The 18496-nt window shown below is 40.9% G+C and overlaps 1 protein-coding gene across 1 annotated transcript in view; it reads right to left on the bottom strand.

The window, feature by feature from the left end:
* The window catches only part of abtb2b (ankyrin repeat and BTB (POZ) domain containing 2b), a 61493-nt gene that overhangs the window by 12591 nt on the left and 30406 nt on the right, over positions 1 to 18496 (bottom strand). The window contains exons 2-3 of the mRNA XM_072434766.1: positions 4153 to 4302; positions 265 to 475 (exon numbers count right to left, since the gene is read on the bottom strand). Of these exons, the coding sequence (XP_072290867.1) occupies positions 265 to 475; positions 4153 to 4302 (361 nt within the window). The remainder of the gene's footprint in view (positions 1 to 264; positions 476 to 4152; positions 4303 to 18496) is intronic.

An 18496-nucleotide genomic window follows, 5' to 3' on the forward strand; every position in this document is an offset into this window, starting at 1 on the left:
TCATTGTATGTTGCACTGAACCACCAAAGCAAGTGCATTGTTCAGTGACAATTAACCTTTTCTGATTATATCATTAAAAAACAAATACAACAGCTTGTTTTTTGCAATGGTCTCTGGAAATAAATGGGTTTAAATAGTAACTATTAGCTAGCTTATCTATTTGAGTGGAATCAATAAATAAGCACTTGTAAAACATTAAAACTACAACTACAGTGTGTGTTTTGTTAGAGATTAGATCTGCATCCGGTCACGCACGACCCCCACCTCTCTTTGCTAAGCGCCATGCGTGGGGGATCCAAGTTGGGATTCTCCATGGACTCCATTTGTGGGCAGCGCAGGAAGTAGTAGAGGGTGTGGAGGGCGTCCGGTGACCAGGACACGGGCTGCTGGTGGCGGGCGTGACGGGACGGACTCTGGCCCGCACGGACGGAGCTCAGCCTCTGCATGTGGTGCATCGCTCGGGACACCAAGTCGCCTGAAAGAAGGACAAAGAGATTCACTTTTTAAGGTTCAATGTTTACTCTGGTTAAAAAGTAACTTGTGCTTTGAAAGGTAACATTCAGCATTCAGACTTAGAGCTAGCACCAAACGGATATGTCACAATGTCAAATTTTTGTGATTATTCCGAGGAGCAATTACTCAAGATGTGAGTAATTGTGGATTTAAGTATTTAATTCTAATACATTACTGTGCCAAAAGTATAAGACCAGCTTTATGAAATCAAACTTTCTGATTTCAAAAGTAAAGTTATTATGATATAAACAGCCACATAAAAAGCACTATATATTTAGGTGTACTTTAGTGTACAGATTGAATTGAAGTGACTTATTTTTGCTCCTAAAATAGTTACTATTTCACTTATATTGTGACCTGAATAATCCCAATTACTGATTAAACAAATCATTTTGAAATCCCAAATTGGTTCAACTGTACAATAACAGCAACAATACCATGAACCAGACATACATATCTTGTAGTTTAAAGGCTACCTGAAAAGGATCAACTTTTCAACCATATAATAATAAACTAGAAAAAAGAATGCAGCCATTAATCTGTAGTTTCCTTGCCTGAATGTCATCCTAATGTCTATAGCATTTCCCATTAACAACAGCATCATAATCAGTCACCAGAGCAGATGGCTATTAAAAACTTCATCTACATTCACTTCAAAGTAAATGGACCAAGAATGTTGAAAGTTTAAATGAAGTGTAAAACCTCTTCTGTGTTTTCCTTAATCACTGCGTTCAACCTCAGGAGGTCGGTCTCAGTCATGGCAACTGTGTGATTAGGCCTCTTAAAATATCCACTATTTTGTCTGGACTGTTTGAGGCTTTATGGCTATATTTACATACTATAGGAGACTTAATCAGTAAGTTATGTGAATAATACTTTACTTTAATGTGACCACATTAAAGTACAGTGACAATAATGTCGCCGTCAGCAGTACTTCCACAGGTTCTTTTACTACCATGAAAATAATACTATATTAAACAACATTGACCCTACAAACTGCTGATTTGCAACTATTGGAAAAACACTAAAGTATTCATTAATAACAGATCTTATACTTCAGTTGCTTGAGTAAAAGTATTGTGTTACTTCCCACTTCTGGCAGGACTTGGGATCATGTAACAAATTCTAATTAAACCTGATTACCTCTTGCCCTGGGTTAATTTCTAACCGGATTACAGCATGAGGGCGAAGGCTGAGTGGACCTATATATCTTTATTAAGGGACTTGAGGTACTCAGAGAGGGGCTCATTGGAGTTGCCCTCCCAAAACAGTCCCCACTTAAAGTTGAAGGGCCTCTTTTGTGCCAGCAGCAGCCGTCCCTCCAGGAGGTCTCCCAGGAATTCTTGCCTAAGATGGATGCCTAGTTTTCCACGCTGTATTGTGCCCGGAGGCAGCAATGGACCGGACTGGGGTAAGGGGGCTTTTGTAGATAAGGACTTTTATTGGATGTGCAAGGAAAGATGGTTAATATTAGATTAACTTTAGATTTATATTTTGGCCCAAGACTGTTTTTTATGTTTATCCAAGCCAAAAAATAACAAACTCAAATGTCCAACAGAAATATTGGACGGAGATTAATAAAGCCCAGCAGATTTTTTTCAGCATTGGTATCCGGCTTGACTTGAAAACTATATAATTGGGCCTTAAAACTCAACTGTGGACACAATAAATGGATATCTTTGGAGCATTCAGTACTTTTGGCGACAGGAAAAAAGGCCATAACAAAGAAATGAATGAAACAAACTGAACCAACATCATAACAGACATTCTAAAAATGGACAGTGACAGACTTTGCACCAAATGTGACTTAATTTACTCATGTTGCAATCTTTGCTCTCTCTCTGTTGTGTTCTTCAATGTATGTGTGAAAACAAAACAACAAAACAACCGACCACCTCAAACTTTCTCGGATAAACCACTGGTTGTTCCACATTCCAAGTAAATTGTGGACCAGTTTTCAATCATGCATCCTCCATCATGTTGATCTACGCTGCGTCTAGCCAAGTCTGGACATGGAACTGGCAGCTCAATACAGATGCTCCTGTGTCTGTCCCGCTTTCGGTGCCCAGATCTGAGCGCCAGAATCCTCCGTGTTTGTTTTTGCAGGCTGGGATGGGTGTGAAGCATGCCCGGACAGCCCAGAGAGAAGTGGCACAAAGAGGGCTCTGAGTTTGGGGAAGAAAGTGTGTCTGTGAGCGCGCCGCCGCATCAACGTGGCCTTGTGCTGGAGGAACAAACAGCAGAGTGTTGGAGAGGGGAAACCAAGCCCCACTCAGCCCAACACTAATCCCCTCCTCTCCCCATAGGGCGACTTACCTGCCCCAAACAACCTGACTGCTGCCCCCTGTGCCCCTGGTCCACCACGCTCTCCTCACATCCCCCACAGGCCAAACTCTGCCTGACCACTGTATCCTTCAAACTAATCCCCTGCTTTCCGCTTCCTCTACACTCATTTCCACCTTTCTACTGGCATTCATTCTGTAGTCAGCAGTAGGATAGCACTCTGACCAAAAAGTAAGTAAGCTAATATAAAGCGCTCAATCAGTGAACTTCCATCAAACAGGACAGATAAACAGTAGATGTCAAACTAATATGTATAATGCATGTGAAGTGATATATACGACCGACACTTGGCTTTATCTTAACTTCTCCAAACCAAGTAACATTTGTGTTGTGTTATTTATGGTTTTATATTGCATGGAATTATATCCTTGATTTTGTTTCGGGATTACTTGTTTTAATGAGAAAAATAAGCGTCATAATTCTACTAATTCTAAGATGGGTATTTTTGTTGGCAAATTCAAAATCAATCAATAAAAACAAGGAAATGATACTTACAATCTGGGCAAATCTAAGCCTTACACCATAATCGTCTTGTGTACCATTAGAAAAAGCCCATACTCATCTTAATTCCTTCTTATCATAGACATAAACATGACCAGTTGTTACCATCGACACATACCTGCACGTACTGTGTCCCAAAATACTAAATAATCCCATTACCGTTCAAATCTGGAACACTGAGTGAAACATAAACTCTCGTCCCCAAAGGCATTTTAACTGTATCATACGTATTCACCTTTTATATCACTCTATACAAAGTCCTTTTCAGTGGTCATGGAGGACAGATAAACCAGGGATAAGTGGGAAAACAACATCCCCAGGAGACTATATAAAGGACCACTGTAGTACATAAATGACATAATGGAGTCTGTCTTTTATCATATTAAGTGGGTTAGTAGGAAAAGCAACACAGAGCGCCTCATTGTTTGCGCTGACCCAACGCTTCCTTCTCACATCTATTCAAACTAACAAGGCATTGTCTAAATATACATGGCCTGGGCTGTAACTAAACAATAGCATTATCGCTTTATTCTCCAGAGCTGCCGGCGTAAATAAGCTCTTTAATGCATTATTTACGGAAAGGTGCAAATTGGATGCTATTCGAGTTAAAGGACAAGACAGGACATAACATTGTATGAAGCTATTATCTCAGAGGAAAATAGAACAGTCCGCCGAGGGAAATCAGCTTGTTCAATATGGTGCTTTTGGATCGGAGAACGGCGCATAGCAGAGCAGCTGCTGGATGTCAATTGTCGGCGCGGCCGGGCTAATGTGTCCCAATCTGCTAGCACTCACTGAGTTCGGAGATGCTGCCCACACACGTAGCCAGGAGGGACTGTTCCAGGGTCCGGAGCTCGAGCTGGGCATACGCGTCCTCCCTGCTGTCCACAGAGGCCTGCTGGTTCTCCGTGTAGGGACTGAAGTGCGCCGGCAGGGATAACACACCTACAAGACAAAAGCACAGAGCGTTGATGAGTAATGAGGTCCATTAGTGAGCAAAAGACTACATTTTGGGGCAACTTCTTACAGCAGGATGAGAAAGAGAAATGGCTGGTGTGTTTACTTTGTGTAACTGTAATCCCGCCTTAACATCGAGTTCAAAACTGCTAAAAGGTAAATAAACGCAAAGAAATTCTAGACACGTCTCAAAGCAGTTGGGATAATAAATGGAGTGTAGACATTGGCTCATACAAATATGTAGACACTAGATTTGATGAATTGGTGGTAAAGAACAAGAAAAGTTAAGCAAAGATGAAATGTTAAGTGTTTAAAGGTGCACTATGTAAGTAAGTAAGTAAGTCAATTTTATTTGTATAGCACCTTTCACAGACAGAAGTCACAAAGTGCTTCACAAAACACAGAATAAAACAATAAAAACACAAAAAACTTACAGTGAGCAATACATATACAACAACATACAGTAAAATCAGTCCCTAAAACAAATGGATTTAAAAGGCTTGACTAAATAAAAAGGTTTTAAGCTGACCCTTAAAAGCAATAACTGAGTCCAGTGACCGTAGGGAGAACTTTTCTGGTGGAGAGTCTGCCACTTGCTTATTGAAGATGTTTAAACTTGAACTAAAATGTTCCACAGTTTGGCATTAGACTTATTTTTACTTATCTATCGTGCATATCTTCAATTCCAGGTGTTTTATTGCTCAAATATACCTTGAAAAACATTTATTCTTATTGTGAGCTCTCCATTTTTACCAGCAGATGGCGCATCTTACACCAGAAAAGTTACTTGGTGCACCTTTAATTGATGATTTGAAACTGATGGTGTGATTTAGAATTTTGAGAACTTAATTCACGGGTTAACACAAGGCATAATGTGACAGGAAGAGCATCTGATTTAAACGCGTCTACCACGTCATGAATATGATGACAAGTCATAAAACAGATGAGTTTTGGTGGCTGTAGTGAGTTGAAAAAACTGAATGGAAAAAGCAGTTCCACTTTTGGGAAGCACACAAAGACAGGATAGATAGACAGGACACAAAGATTGGAGCACTTTGGGACAGAGATGGCATTTCCTCTTGAGTTAGCTCTCAAGAGAGAACCAATCCCTGAAATACAACATGAAGATAAGTTCAAAGCAAAATTAAGAACCTCTTTAAAAACAGCACAAACTACCAACAGAAAGCATTAATTTTATGGCAAAGTTTATCCACTACGATAAAAATCTTTAGCTCATAAAGTGATCCACACTTTAAACTGGAGTAAGTACCGTATATTCCAAATTACAATCACCACTGACTGTGTGTAGGTAACACAATTATCCATAATATAAACTTAAGCTTAAACCTGAGTGTGAGTTCCAGCAACCAGACAGAAATAGGATGAAGAAAAAGTCCCGGTTTGTGATTTGTTTACAGTCTCTAAAGGGAAAGTCTCCTCATTTCCTTGTCTTTAGGGAAAAGAGGGGCTGCCATTCCCGAAATGACATTCCCATGTGCTGCTGGGAGTGGTCTGTTGGAATCTGGGAGGGAAAGAGAAAGGAATTACTGGGGCAGATTTTAGAAATTGCTCACTTTGAGACGTCTTTATTAAACTGAAAGTGGTTAAGAGCAAGGGTCAGAGTAGTGGAATGTGTTGTTAAAAGGAATCACTACATTAAGTTATTCTCATGAGTTAAATCAAGGAACATCACCTCTACATTACCTTATAGCTTATTTCTTTATGAGTAAAAGTTTGGTGGATCAGGACAGTCAATACTTTTCTCTTGAATAATCCTGTACGGTCAAAAAACCTCAGACTCAATTGGAAGTTTGAGCGTTCTTACAGTATTTGGAGTATTACAGCATCAAGCGAGCAGTATTTTCAATCGTCAGGAAAGTAAAGATCCGTTATTGTTTAGTTTGTGCATTGAGCAATGTATAATAATTCTGAAGAAACTACTTTGTGTGTTGAAAACTAAATGACAATGTTGCTATGAGGTGTTTGTGTGTTCATTTTGGAATTTCCCCATTGTGGTACAAATAAAGCTTCTCTTTTTTCGTATGCGTCATCTGTATGCGCAGATGCCGTTTCAGTGCCGTTCACACCTATAGTGCAAAGACTGTGTGATAAGCAGCAGCCACAGTGTAAATTCAAAGATGTGACGCACCGGAGGACTAAAAGTGAAATGTAAAATGATCTGACAGTGGTGTGATCAGTGGTGTGATCAATGAACAACTTCACACTGACGATGATGTGAGCTAGAATCATTTTTGTATCGCTACAAAAGTGCACCGACAAGAACAGAAGATGACGTTGAGTTGAGTTAAACATATTTGTACAGAAAATTGCTGTAAAAAAACATGTATTTATCTGTATTAAGGAAGAAACCACATAAGAGTTGTATGGCACTCTGGGGCCTTTTTGTCTTCCATCAAATAAAAGAACTATCAAGCTGCGAGGCATGTTGAACATTAAAAAAAAGCTGTAACACACTTATTTTCTATTAAATTAACTGTTCAGAGATGATTCCGACTGTGCTTTTTTAGACTCAGAAAAGGTTTATTGTCATTGTCAATGAACAAACTTCGCAACATAGAAACTTGCTTTGGTGATTCGGTGCAACATAACAATTCCCTAAATCAATTTTTTGTGAAATTAACTTCAGCTTTCAAAGATGAATTGTCAAAACCCAACACATGCCTAAACTAGTGACAATCGGGCCCAGCCTCCAGACACCAGCTTTACTCCATCATATATAAGAAAATCTAGGCGGGTTTCAGATCTGGTTTTCCTCTTGATTCACACTACTTGAGTAAATCAGACATCAGAGGCCAACATGAGCCTGAAGCTGAGGGTGGTACCACAGGTCTGGAAGACCTCCTGTCTGGTACCTGTGCCTAAGACACCGCGCCCCAAAGACCTCAACAGCTTCAGGCCAGTGGCTCTCACGTCCCATCTGATGAAGACACTGGAGCGGCTGGTCCTGGACCACCTCCGCTCCACCGTGAGCTCAGCCATGGACCCGCTGCAGTTTGCATATCGGCCTGGCATCGGAGTGGAGGACGCCGTCATCTCCCTGCTGCACCGCTCTCTCTCTCACCTGGAAAAGCCTGGCAGCTCTGTGAGGATTCTGTTCTTCGATCTTTCCAGCGCCTTCAACACCATCCAGCCGCTGCTCCTGAGGGACAAGCTGGAGACGGCTGGTGTGGAGTATGACCTGGCAGAGTGGATTCTGGACTACCTCACGGACCGACCCCAGTTTGTGAGAGCACGGGACTGTGTGTCTGACACTCGGACCTGCAGTGTGGGGGCGCCCCAGGGCACTGTCCTCGCGCCCTTTCTCTTCACCCTTTACACTGCAGACTTCAGACATGACACGGACAGCTGTGTCCTGCAGAAGTTCTCTGACGACTCTGCCATCATCGGACTCATCACGGACGACGATGACGCGGAGTACAAGGGACTGGCGCAGGACTTTGTGGACTGGTGTCAGCGGAACCACCTCCTCATCAACGCGGGGAAGACCAAGGAGATGGTGGTGGATTTCCGCAGACGCCACCCCACTGCCCCCTCACCAGTGAACATCCAGGGACGAGACATTGAGAGAGTGGACTCATACAAGTACCTGGGTGTTCATCTGAACCACAAACTGGACTGGACTCATAACACAGACGCACTGTACAGGAAAAGCCAGAGTCGGCTCTACCTCCTGAGGAGACTCAGGTCTTTTGGAGTGACAGGGCCACTCCTGAAGACCTTCTATGACTCTGTGGTGGCATCAGCCCTCCTCTACGGTGTGGCCTGCTGGAGCAGCAGCATCACAGAGAGGGAGAGGAAGAGGCTGGACAGAGTCATCAAGAAGTCCAGCTCCGTCCTGGGCTGTGCTCTGGACTCGGTGCAGGAGGTGGGGGACAGGAGGGTCCTGGCTAGATTCACATCTATGCTGGACCATGAGTGTCACCCCCTGCAGGACACTCTCTCCGCTCTGGAGAGCAGCTTCAGTGAGAGACTGATCCACCCTCGATGTGTGAAGGAAAGGTTCCGTAGGTCTTTCCTTCCTGCTGCTGTCAGACTTTATAACAAAAACTGTTAGTACTGAACACTCGCAATACTGACCTAACCATGTGCAATTCTGTCATATGTGCAATTGCTGTGAAATTCATGTGCAATCTATGTGCTGTCGTGACACATATTCATGTGCAATTACTGTCGGGATCACATGCAATGGTATTTATTTATTTATTTATTTGTCTATGGGAGTTTTTTATTTATTTATAGGAGATCTTCTACTGAAAGTGTTTTTCAGACTTCCTATAAGTGATCTGTTCTTCTGTATCTACCTCTGTATCTACCTGCGTTGCACCAATGAAATTTCCCCATGTGGGACAATAAAGGACTATCTTATCTTATCTTATCTTATCTTAAAACGAGAGTCTTCACAAAGAGTCCAGCCATTTGTTTGTTCTGCTTTAGTTTGAGGCTCATTTTAGTTTCAGTTTTAGGAAAAATAGACTCTAAGCTTCACAATTAACTTCCATATTTAAAAAAACACCCATTCCAGGTATTGTTCTTTCTGCTTTGGTCAATACAAACGTTATTATCCTAATAAAACAAATAGCCGACTAATACATTTGGTCTCCATAAATCGATAAACCGACTAAATAACTACAGGACTACTTTGTGAACTTTGGCCCTACTTCATTCACAGCACAACAATAACCTTAAAGAATCTGCTGTACTTCACTGACAACACTTCTGTCCAAAATACGCCACACTTAACATACTGCAATGCTCCAAATACTACGAGTGCTCGCAAACTTTGAATTGATTCTGAGGTTTCTGGTGGGTTCCCACAGTCCCACCCCATTCACCGCGGAGCCCGAAGCCTGCGTCATTTTGGCCTGATCTAAGTCCCTGCCACCACCACTAATATCATGGGCACGTTCAAGCTGGAGCATGCGGGGAAAATGCTGCAATGCGAGGGGAGGGTCCGGGGTACGACACGGGACGTCCCAGCTATGAAGGCCCGGCAGGATATGTGTGAGAAAGGAATCAAACCCGAGACTGTTAGGACTGCGGAGGGTGCGGCGCGGCAGACAAGCGGTACAAGGGATTCATTATTGTGCGGCCGTTATGGTTCCATTTCTGTGACCCTGCCGATGTCCCGTGGGGATGCTGACAATAAATCACAGCTGTAAACTCATCACAGAGCCCGGAGCTGTCCTCACCCCAGTCAGACTATCTCTCAAACAGCAAAACAAGCAACATATCTTGCACGATCATGTTGCAGGTTATAATTGGAATGCTCAGTGAAACCGCCTTTTTAATGAGGGCTGATTGCAGGTTCTGAGGTGGTAAATTGTCAAGGTATGAATACAGACATTCTTTATTGTGAGGCTCCATAATATATTGTATCCCATGCATTCTTAAAGCTGAAAAATGTTGGCGATAAAGACTGTTCCTCTCTAATCTAGACAAAGGTTAGTTTAATTCAGCTTTATCCTCTCTAATATTCTAGACAAAGGTTAGTTTAATTCAGCAATGCAACATGGTTTTTCCTCAATCTACTGTGCTATTATTTACTTTTTATTGTACAGTATTTTCCACACTATAAGGCGCACTTAAAAGCCTTTAATTTTCTCACAAAACACTGCACCTTATAATCCAGTGCGCCTTATATATGAAAAATGATCAAAAATAGACCATTCATTGACAGTGCACCTTATAATCCAGTGCGCCTTATATATGAAAAATTATCAAAAATAGACCATTCATTGACAGTGCACCTTATAATCCAGTGCGCGTTATATATGGATTAATTTTGGTTGTGCTTACTGACGATCTTGTGTGGTACACGTTTTGTTTCACTTAATGCACTTTATAATCCAGTGCGCCTTATAGCGCGAAAAATACGGTACATGTAAGCAGTTTTTTTCTTTTAAACTTTTAATACAGATGGAAATTTGTATCCCTGATTGACTAATTCTGCTGTAAATCACACCAATCTGAATTTGGGTGGATAAGACCAGTGCCCCGACTACTTGCCTCTGTAAAGTATTGGAAAAGCATGTGGCCAGGCAAGACCTAAGTACAGCTGAGTCAACTTAAGCCACCTACATTTATTCAAATGCATTGTTTCGCATGATGTCAACATGCACGAGTAGAAGTGTGTTCCTCGTAAACTGTGCTGTTTTGTTTATTTTGGACGGTTCAAACGTCCTGCTGCTCAACACGTCCAGGAACAAATGACATCTTCTGTAGGTCAACTCTCATACGGAGTGTTTCACTGTTTTCCAGCGTCAACCAAACCCTGAAGTTTCCCCCGCTCTATGCCATAATTCTCCCACACTTCTTACTTTCCCACCACCTCGGCCCTGAAAACACCACACCTAATTGGTCTGGGCATTGACGTGTTTTGTCTACCGACCTGAGAGCGTTTGAAAGACACAAGGACGGGGTTTGCTGCTGACGGACGTGCTCACAGTGAGAATCCCTGGGAGAAAATGTGCAGAAGTCAACACCTGCCCGGCCTCATCTAACAGTCTCTTCATTCATTATGGTGCGGACAGATCAGAGGCCTGTCGAAAAATGCCTTCAAAGCGACTTCCCCCCTTCAGTCAGAAAGCTGCTCTCATATCGGGCCAAGAGACAGCGCTCGGCCCCAGTGTGGATGTCTGACACTTATAATGTTGCTGCAAGTACGTACAAATGTGTATTACTATGTCCTTGGTTAAAATTGGACCAAAAGATAATAATAATAATAATAATAACTTTTATTTATATAGCGCTTTTCAGATAGCGTACAGGAATGTTGATTGACATATGGCTCCAGTTTCCAAAGCAACAACAAAATATACATAATTCCCTGTGTACAAGAGGATTGCATATGTTCCAATACAACTTTATGAAAATTTTTGTATAGCGAAATTTTCCCTCCCATTTGACCCGTCCTTCAAAAGTTATGCAATGTTATACACAGGAAATTCCATGATAAACTTCAAAATAAGACCCCCCCACTAAAAAAAAATTCAATATTTGTATTCTGTAAATTCTGAAAAGCCAGTGCTCTATTCAAAGTCAAATACGCATCAATTCTACACTCAATATTGAATTTTTTTTCTGAAAGGCAGAAGTCCAGTCCAACACTTATACACTACAACCACACTTATTGTGTGCCCACTAATCCACTCAGCCCCCTGTAGTTAACATAATCTGTGTTGTGTATACTATCTTGTCATCAAACTTGTGCCGTGGCTTGGATCCAACGACCAGATGTGATCTACACTCGCTGTTAAGGCTTTACAGACACCTGTTTTTTACACATCCAACTCCAGTCAAACACATGAGCTGCATTCTTTTCCCATTTACAAAAGGCTGGACGCCACACACAGAACTCTCATTGATGCCCGCGGCTTTGGTTTGCGTTGCTAAATGCTAATCAAATGAATGGGTTTTATGTTTTGGTGGAGTAAGATAATCTCCAACAACAGTGGTTAAAAATATCTCAAAGACTCCGCTTGCATGCTCAAACTAAGAGACTTATTTAGACAGAATTAAATGGGACAGAGCGCCATTGACAGGGCAGAGTAGTCTATTAAGATCAGGACTAAAAATAATCGTGCATTTGACAAGTGTTGCCTTCATAGTGTGGGCGAACAGTGCATCATTCATAGGCCGAGGCAGTGTACACTTCAGATCAGTTTAAATGGCTCAGTGTAATGTTTGTATCCAGATGTTTCCCGAGATACTTGCTTAGATCGCATCCAAAAATCGTTTTAGGGCTTTCAGATGAAACAAAATTGATTAGAAACCACAATTTGAACGGTTGCAATTAGTAAATAACAATTCTCCCAGCAAACAACAACTGTTATTAAGTCAAAAAACACTGCAAAGCCTGTATTCTAGACTTCTACTAACGTGTTCTGAAATGTATGTAGTCATTCTTGTAGTAGTTTAGCAGTTGATTTTTCAGTTTTCTCACAATGTTAATGCTCCTGGAAATGTTTGAAATGTGCGCTTTGAACAGAACCCTAAATTGTATCGCAAATCTTATCGTAATTGCCCAAAAAACAAAACAAACAAACAAACAAACAAACAAACAAACAAACAAACAAACAGAACAATCCTAAATTGATCAGCGCTGATCTTTCTCGCACAAAAACGCTTGGTAAATCGTATAAATCAGCCGAACTGACACGCGAGCTGGAAGAAGGGGCCTGTGCCTCGTCCCTTGACACCTCCAGAAACCCCAAGCAGCCCAAGGGTCAGAGGTCAAAGGTGGCGCTCAGCTGGGGCTAAAAGAGGAAGTCACTTTTATCAGCTGTGTAGAGGGGCTTCCATAGACTCTGTGAGAACACCCACACGCAGCAGGCATAAATCACGGTGCGTCAAAAGCAACAAGAACGAGTAATATCGAAATTTAGATAATAACTGAATGTTGTTTCGAAGATATGCAACAATTTCATATTTTTTATAGCAAAAAGAAATACTACAAAAAGAGTTTATTTAAAATAATGATTAAAAAGTTATGTTCTAAACTTTCACATAAGAGTATTAGACAAAATCTTTGCACTTTTGCGATTCATTTGACACACATCTCAAATTATTCTGAAAATTACACCTCAGTAATGCGTTTAAAGACATGTTTTAACACATTTCTGTTGCATTGATGTAACATCGGCTGTCTATCATTATCAGAACACATTTTTTGCCAATATTGCCCAGACCAAACATTAACATACATTAATTTCGTCATACGCTTTTGCCAGATGGCTTGAATTTAAAAAGAAATGGAAACTAATTATAAGAAATTTGATTCCACTACTACAGTCAACAAGTGCCATATAAACCCATATCTGTGTATCCCATATTTGCGTATAGCGCTGCAGTTTTAACACTGTCATTTTCACAGGGTGAGATTGGAAAAGCAGAGCCTGACTAGCCCCCCTCCTGTTCTCCAGCTGAAAAACCACTTCACAGAGAGCCCAGCGCAGGGTCAGTACAGGCCTGGTACCAGAGCCAATGTTTAGACTTTACGAGCTCATTGTGCAGTCCTAAAATACCCCCATATGAGAAATAGTTTTAGGTTCTTCTTAAATTACACAGCAACAACGCTCTCATACATATTATACATCTAACCTCAAATCCGCCCCTTGTAACAATATCCAATTTCACTATAAAGAAGACGACGTCAGGACTCAAGATCAAGCCAAGATGTGGACCCATAATATGCAACTGAATACTGAATGCTGAATTTATGGTGCTCTGTGTAACTTTTCAGATGTTTCTATTAATGGAGATTAGGTCTGCAATGATTAATCTATTGTCGATTATATAGAATAGTCGTATTTTGATCAACGTAATGAAGTATACATACAATAAAACCCTTTTTATAACAAAGACGGCGGCATTATTAAACAAAAATGTCAAAAAAGAATGAACTATTTCCAATTGTCATCAATAATACACTTTATTCATAAATATTCTCAATCCAGAAGTCATCAGTCACCATATTTCTCAACCTTTTTTGGATGATAATGAATTAAAAAGATCTCCAAGTACACTAGAAATAATTGTTTGACTTGTCGACTACAAAAAAAATCGTTACAGTCCTAATGGAGATGTAATTGCTTTGTAATGAATGTTCCACAGTATGGCATTAAACGTTGTATCAAAAATATGAATTCTCCACAGACATGACCTGTAACTTGGCCTAATGGCATCTCCGGCTTTCTTAACGGAGATAGCTCCGTTAAATGCCACACTCTATATATAATAGCAAAAGCAAAGCAATGGCATATCTATGGAGACAAGCAGGAAAAGTATCACAGTGCAGCTTTAAGTGTCCCTATTAGTAAAAGTACATGGGGCGTCCGCTTTTTTATTTGTCCGCAAACAGCAGGAACAGTGCCTTCTATTCACGTCGATAACAAACCGCACTTCAGAGCCTGGCAAAGCACAAAGGCCGTTGTGTGTCCGCACGTTAATTACTCCATTTCTGTGTATGTGATCGGCTCGTTTTCTCTCCAGCCCAATGTCGAGGGAACAAAAACACACAGTCAGCTCGGACGCCGCACAGAATTTACCTTAACCTGAACCCCCGAATCTGGCCCATACACGAGCTGACCGCGCACACAAAGACGGATTCAGCTCTGAATCGAGGGGTTAACTGTGGAGGTGTGGTACTGAGGGCGCACGGCTTACCATAAGAAGTGGTGCTTAGAGAAAGTTTGAAATTAAATTGGATGCGATAAGTTTGGCAACGGCGTTTCAACGGATTTTCCAGCCTACAAACGAGTCTAAGTTACACAAAATACATAAAAAACATCTTCAAAACAACCATTTACATATATAATGCCCACTACTACATAATTAGCAACACATGCATTACAATCCTGACTTGTTTACACTTGGTAATGCTAAAGTTGTGTTTATATGTTTTACGGTACAGTAGTCAATAAACAATAAAGGAATATCTTATCTTATCTTATCTTTACTTTAAGAGACATCACATGATAGGCACCGTGCTTCTTTTTCTGTACAACATCCAAAAAAGCCCAAAAAACGACATATAAGTGTACATCAGAGTTTTTCACAGGTTTCAACCAAGACCATAGTGGCACATGCCAATCATGAAAACTTTTGATTATTATTTTCCTTTATTGATCAAGGAAAGAGGGGGTAAACATTTGTTGAGGGGGGTCACTCTCTCTACACAATCTGGACAGGCTCTTGCCAAAAGCAGTCGGGGAAAGGTGTAACATCATGACAGATACTTGGTTTGGTCAAAGTATCACAACAGGAACAGGAAGTCGAAAAATCAAACTGTTGTTAAATTCAGAGAAAAGCACAGACTTCTTCTCCGTCCTCAAATACACAAAAAATACAAAATAATCAACGTCGCCATGTTTGTTTATGACAATAGTGCGCTGTGATTGGTCAGGCCCACTTTGGCCGGCATCAAACTGAACAGGGCAAAACCGACAGGATGGAATCTCAAAAGTTTATGAAACAAATATTGCGAGAACCAACACTGTAAACAGAATGAGCATTGTCGTCCTTCAGAGTCACATGCTCTGTAACTCTTACTCAGTGGCAAGTCACACCCAAATATGACGTTTGTCCATCGTTCCCAAAGTACAGCAATAGTTTGGATAAAGAGGCTTAGTTTAACATTTCAAAGGACTTGGTTCGAAATTCCCCTTTGTAAATCTAAAGCGCCTTTCTGCTGATTAACATTCCACATTAGGCAGAAGTGAGGCCACAACACGATGCATATGAGAGCCAAAGATGAGAGAAACTAGGGTAAACCAGGAATGCATTACAAATACAGGATACGAGGATTATGTGTTTGAGAGCAAAACATAACTGAACATTGTTTTAAGGGGGTGATAGTACAGGGAAGTCAGTTTAATCTCTCAACAGATACACAAACAACAGAAACAACAACAGCAACATTGCCTAATCTGCACCGAATGATGTTAATGAATTGAAACCACTTGCATCAATACATTTATATGGGACATTATATCTTCAAACTTGTTGTTTCATAAAGCATTTTCTCCCCTAAATACATAAACATCAGTGGCACCTACACACACTAAACTTTACAACCATCTACTTAATAAGATTTTGGCAGATGGCACAGAAAGATGTTGTCATATCTGATTCTAATCCAAATTTGTTTCAGTTTTAACGCCACAAGATGTAGTCAAAATGTGTATTTTTTTATTTTATTTTTTTATTTAATATGGACATAGCATTGGACGAACCAGACGCAATGTTTTAAGTGTTATAGCAAAATAAGTTAATTTTCAACACCTGTCCATAGGAGGCTTTTAGAATTCAAACAATACAACATTTACAGACTATATACAATACATTTCATGTTATACATCACCTTGTGCACAGTTCTGTCCGGATATCTAAGATATCCAAAAACTGCCCCTGTATATACATATATAACCATTCCCTAGATTTATATGAAAACATTGCATGAACTTACATAACTTTTTTCCCCCTTACAATTGATATCAGTAAACTACAGAAGTAGTGTGGTTCACCTTAAATAAATCAAGGCAAGACTTTAACTCTACATGCAGCAACTACAACAGAGAGCTATCCCATAACTTATTAAACACCATTTAAACATTAGCGTACATTAGAAAGAATAATAAAGGTAAGCCCATGTTGTTATTACTCATGAGTAGAAGGATATATATAAAAGTGTTTGCATTATTTAACGGGCACCACAGCTCAGCAGTATTTCAGAGCAGGGCGGGACAGAGCGTTGTCCGAAAGGCCAGTCTTTTGTGCGCGGTGATGAGTGGGGCTGGCCCGTTTACCATTGTAACTATTTACTCATTGTTGAACCCATAAAAGAGGGTTCAACAACTGGGTCGGGAAAAGGGGTGTTGTCTTGTAACGTGTACTTTCTGAAAGGGCAGAACATCGTGCAATTAGTCAGCGAATCAGTGCCAAAAAGGTACTATAAATCTCAAGACCACCCAAAATTAATACAGCATGAGAAGGGGCACGCGGGGTGAGGCGCCTTTCATTCACATGTCAGCAGATTCACAAATCATTCAGATATGAGCTGTTGCCACCGAATATTCTTCACGCAAAAGGTCGAGTCTGGGCACGCCGGCGACCTGGGTGTGTTGGCAAAACCTGCGGGGCGTGTCCAAATGTCCAGAAGGGCCGTAAAGCACCTCTAACCAGACGAGTCAAACCCATTCATCAGGCTACACCATCCCTGACCTTTCCACGCAGAGGGAGCGTCCACGTTTGCCCTTTGAACCCTTCACGTTAACTATACAGCACTTGCTATACATGCACGATGCCACCCGCCCCGCTGTCTGTAAATGTGTGCAAGTGCCCAGTTGGGACACTAAAAAGGAACAAAGGGTTTTACTGTGGTGCAGCCAGACGCACACTTCAACACCTTTCATGTAACAACTGTGTTAAAAGGAGCACAGATGAACACTGTTGCAGCTCTAACCTACAATATGAGAGGCCTGTTGAAAGCTGTGCTAATTAAAGGGGATTGTACTGTATTTAGGGCCGAGAAGTGAGCTACTCCTGTGTTGGCACGCCGGTTTGAGATTGGTTTACCTTCTCACAAAAACATGCTTTCCAGTTAAACTTTTGTATCTAACATGTCAAAATATGAAGTGAATTGGGTTTGATTTGCCATAATGTACTCGTCGCATTCAAAGCAATGTTAAGTATGGATGGATTCACGTGATTCAAAGTGCACTGAAATGATCAAAGTAGGGACGATTTAAATTTGAGACCAGGAACCCTGATGCAATGTGCACCAAGGAAAAACTGAACTATTCCTGTGATTTATAATTGAAAGACCAATTATTTTTGGTCGCCAACAAATCCAACGCCCGTCACAGTCAATCAGAAACTAAAGACCACAAAAACGCAGTGTTTTACAAGCAGAAACACTTCATCACAAGTGCCACAAATGTCTCATTTTTGTAATTTTGTAAAAGGGAGATAAAACATTCACTTCTTACTGTTGTGTTGTATAGTGTGTCACTGAGTTAAAAATGTCCAGTTCAATTTTTATATTACAGTGAAAAATGTGTTTTTTTTAACTTAAAAAAAAAAACTCAAAATAATTGTACTTTATTTAATATCATGTGGTGTTGCTCCAATATAATCTTGTTTATGTAATTTTCTCCCCCAATATTGATACTAGTTTCAGGTCTGATCCCTGGTGGCTGTTACTGAAGGGGTCTCGGTCTATATAGGTATTGTTTTTTTTGCTTATTTGCAGAAAAAGCACCGCGTATCACTCCAGACGGCACCTGCTCGCACATTTCTCGGCGCAGGCACAGCAGCAGTGCAAATAAAGTGGTGTGCAGAGCATGTGCATATGTACTTCCAGTTTGTTTTACCCGCAGCTGTTGTCTTCTGCAGGTGCGGCGGGGTCAGAGCAACGCCGCGCTGAATGCCATCGTATTTTATGTAGCAGTAATCTTTTCATAGACAGTTTTAATGTCCTTGTATTTAGGTTTGACGATGTGATGTGGGCATATGGGGTCGTAACTGAGGAGAGGACCACCCACTGGAGCAAAGCAGATGGAAAAATAAAGATGTTTTGAGATTTGAGCGGCGGTTAATTCAGTTATATTCTAATTGTCAATGAGCAACTTGGGTCTTTTTAATCGAGAGATTCTCTGTCGTT

This window comes from Eucyclogobius newberryi, unplaced genomic scaffold, assembly GCF_026437365.1.
Source record: "Eucyclogobius newberryi isolate DKJ021-1_F unplaced genomic scaffold, fEucNew1.0.hap1 SCAF_7, whole genome shotgun sequence".
NCBI classification, from domain to species: Eukaryota; Metazoa; Chordata; class Actinopteri; order Gobiiformes; family Gobiidae; genus Eucyclogobius; species Eucyclogobius newberryi.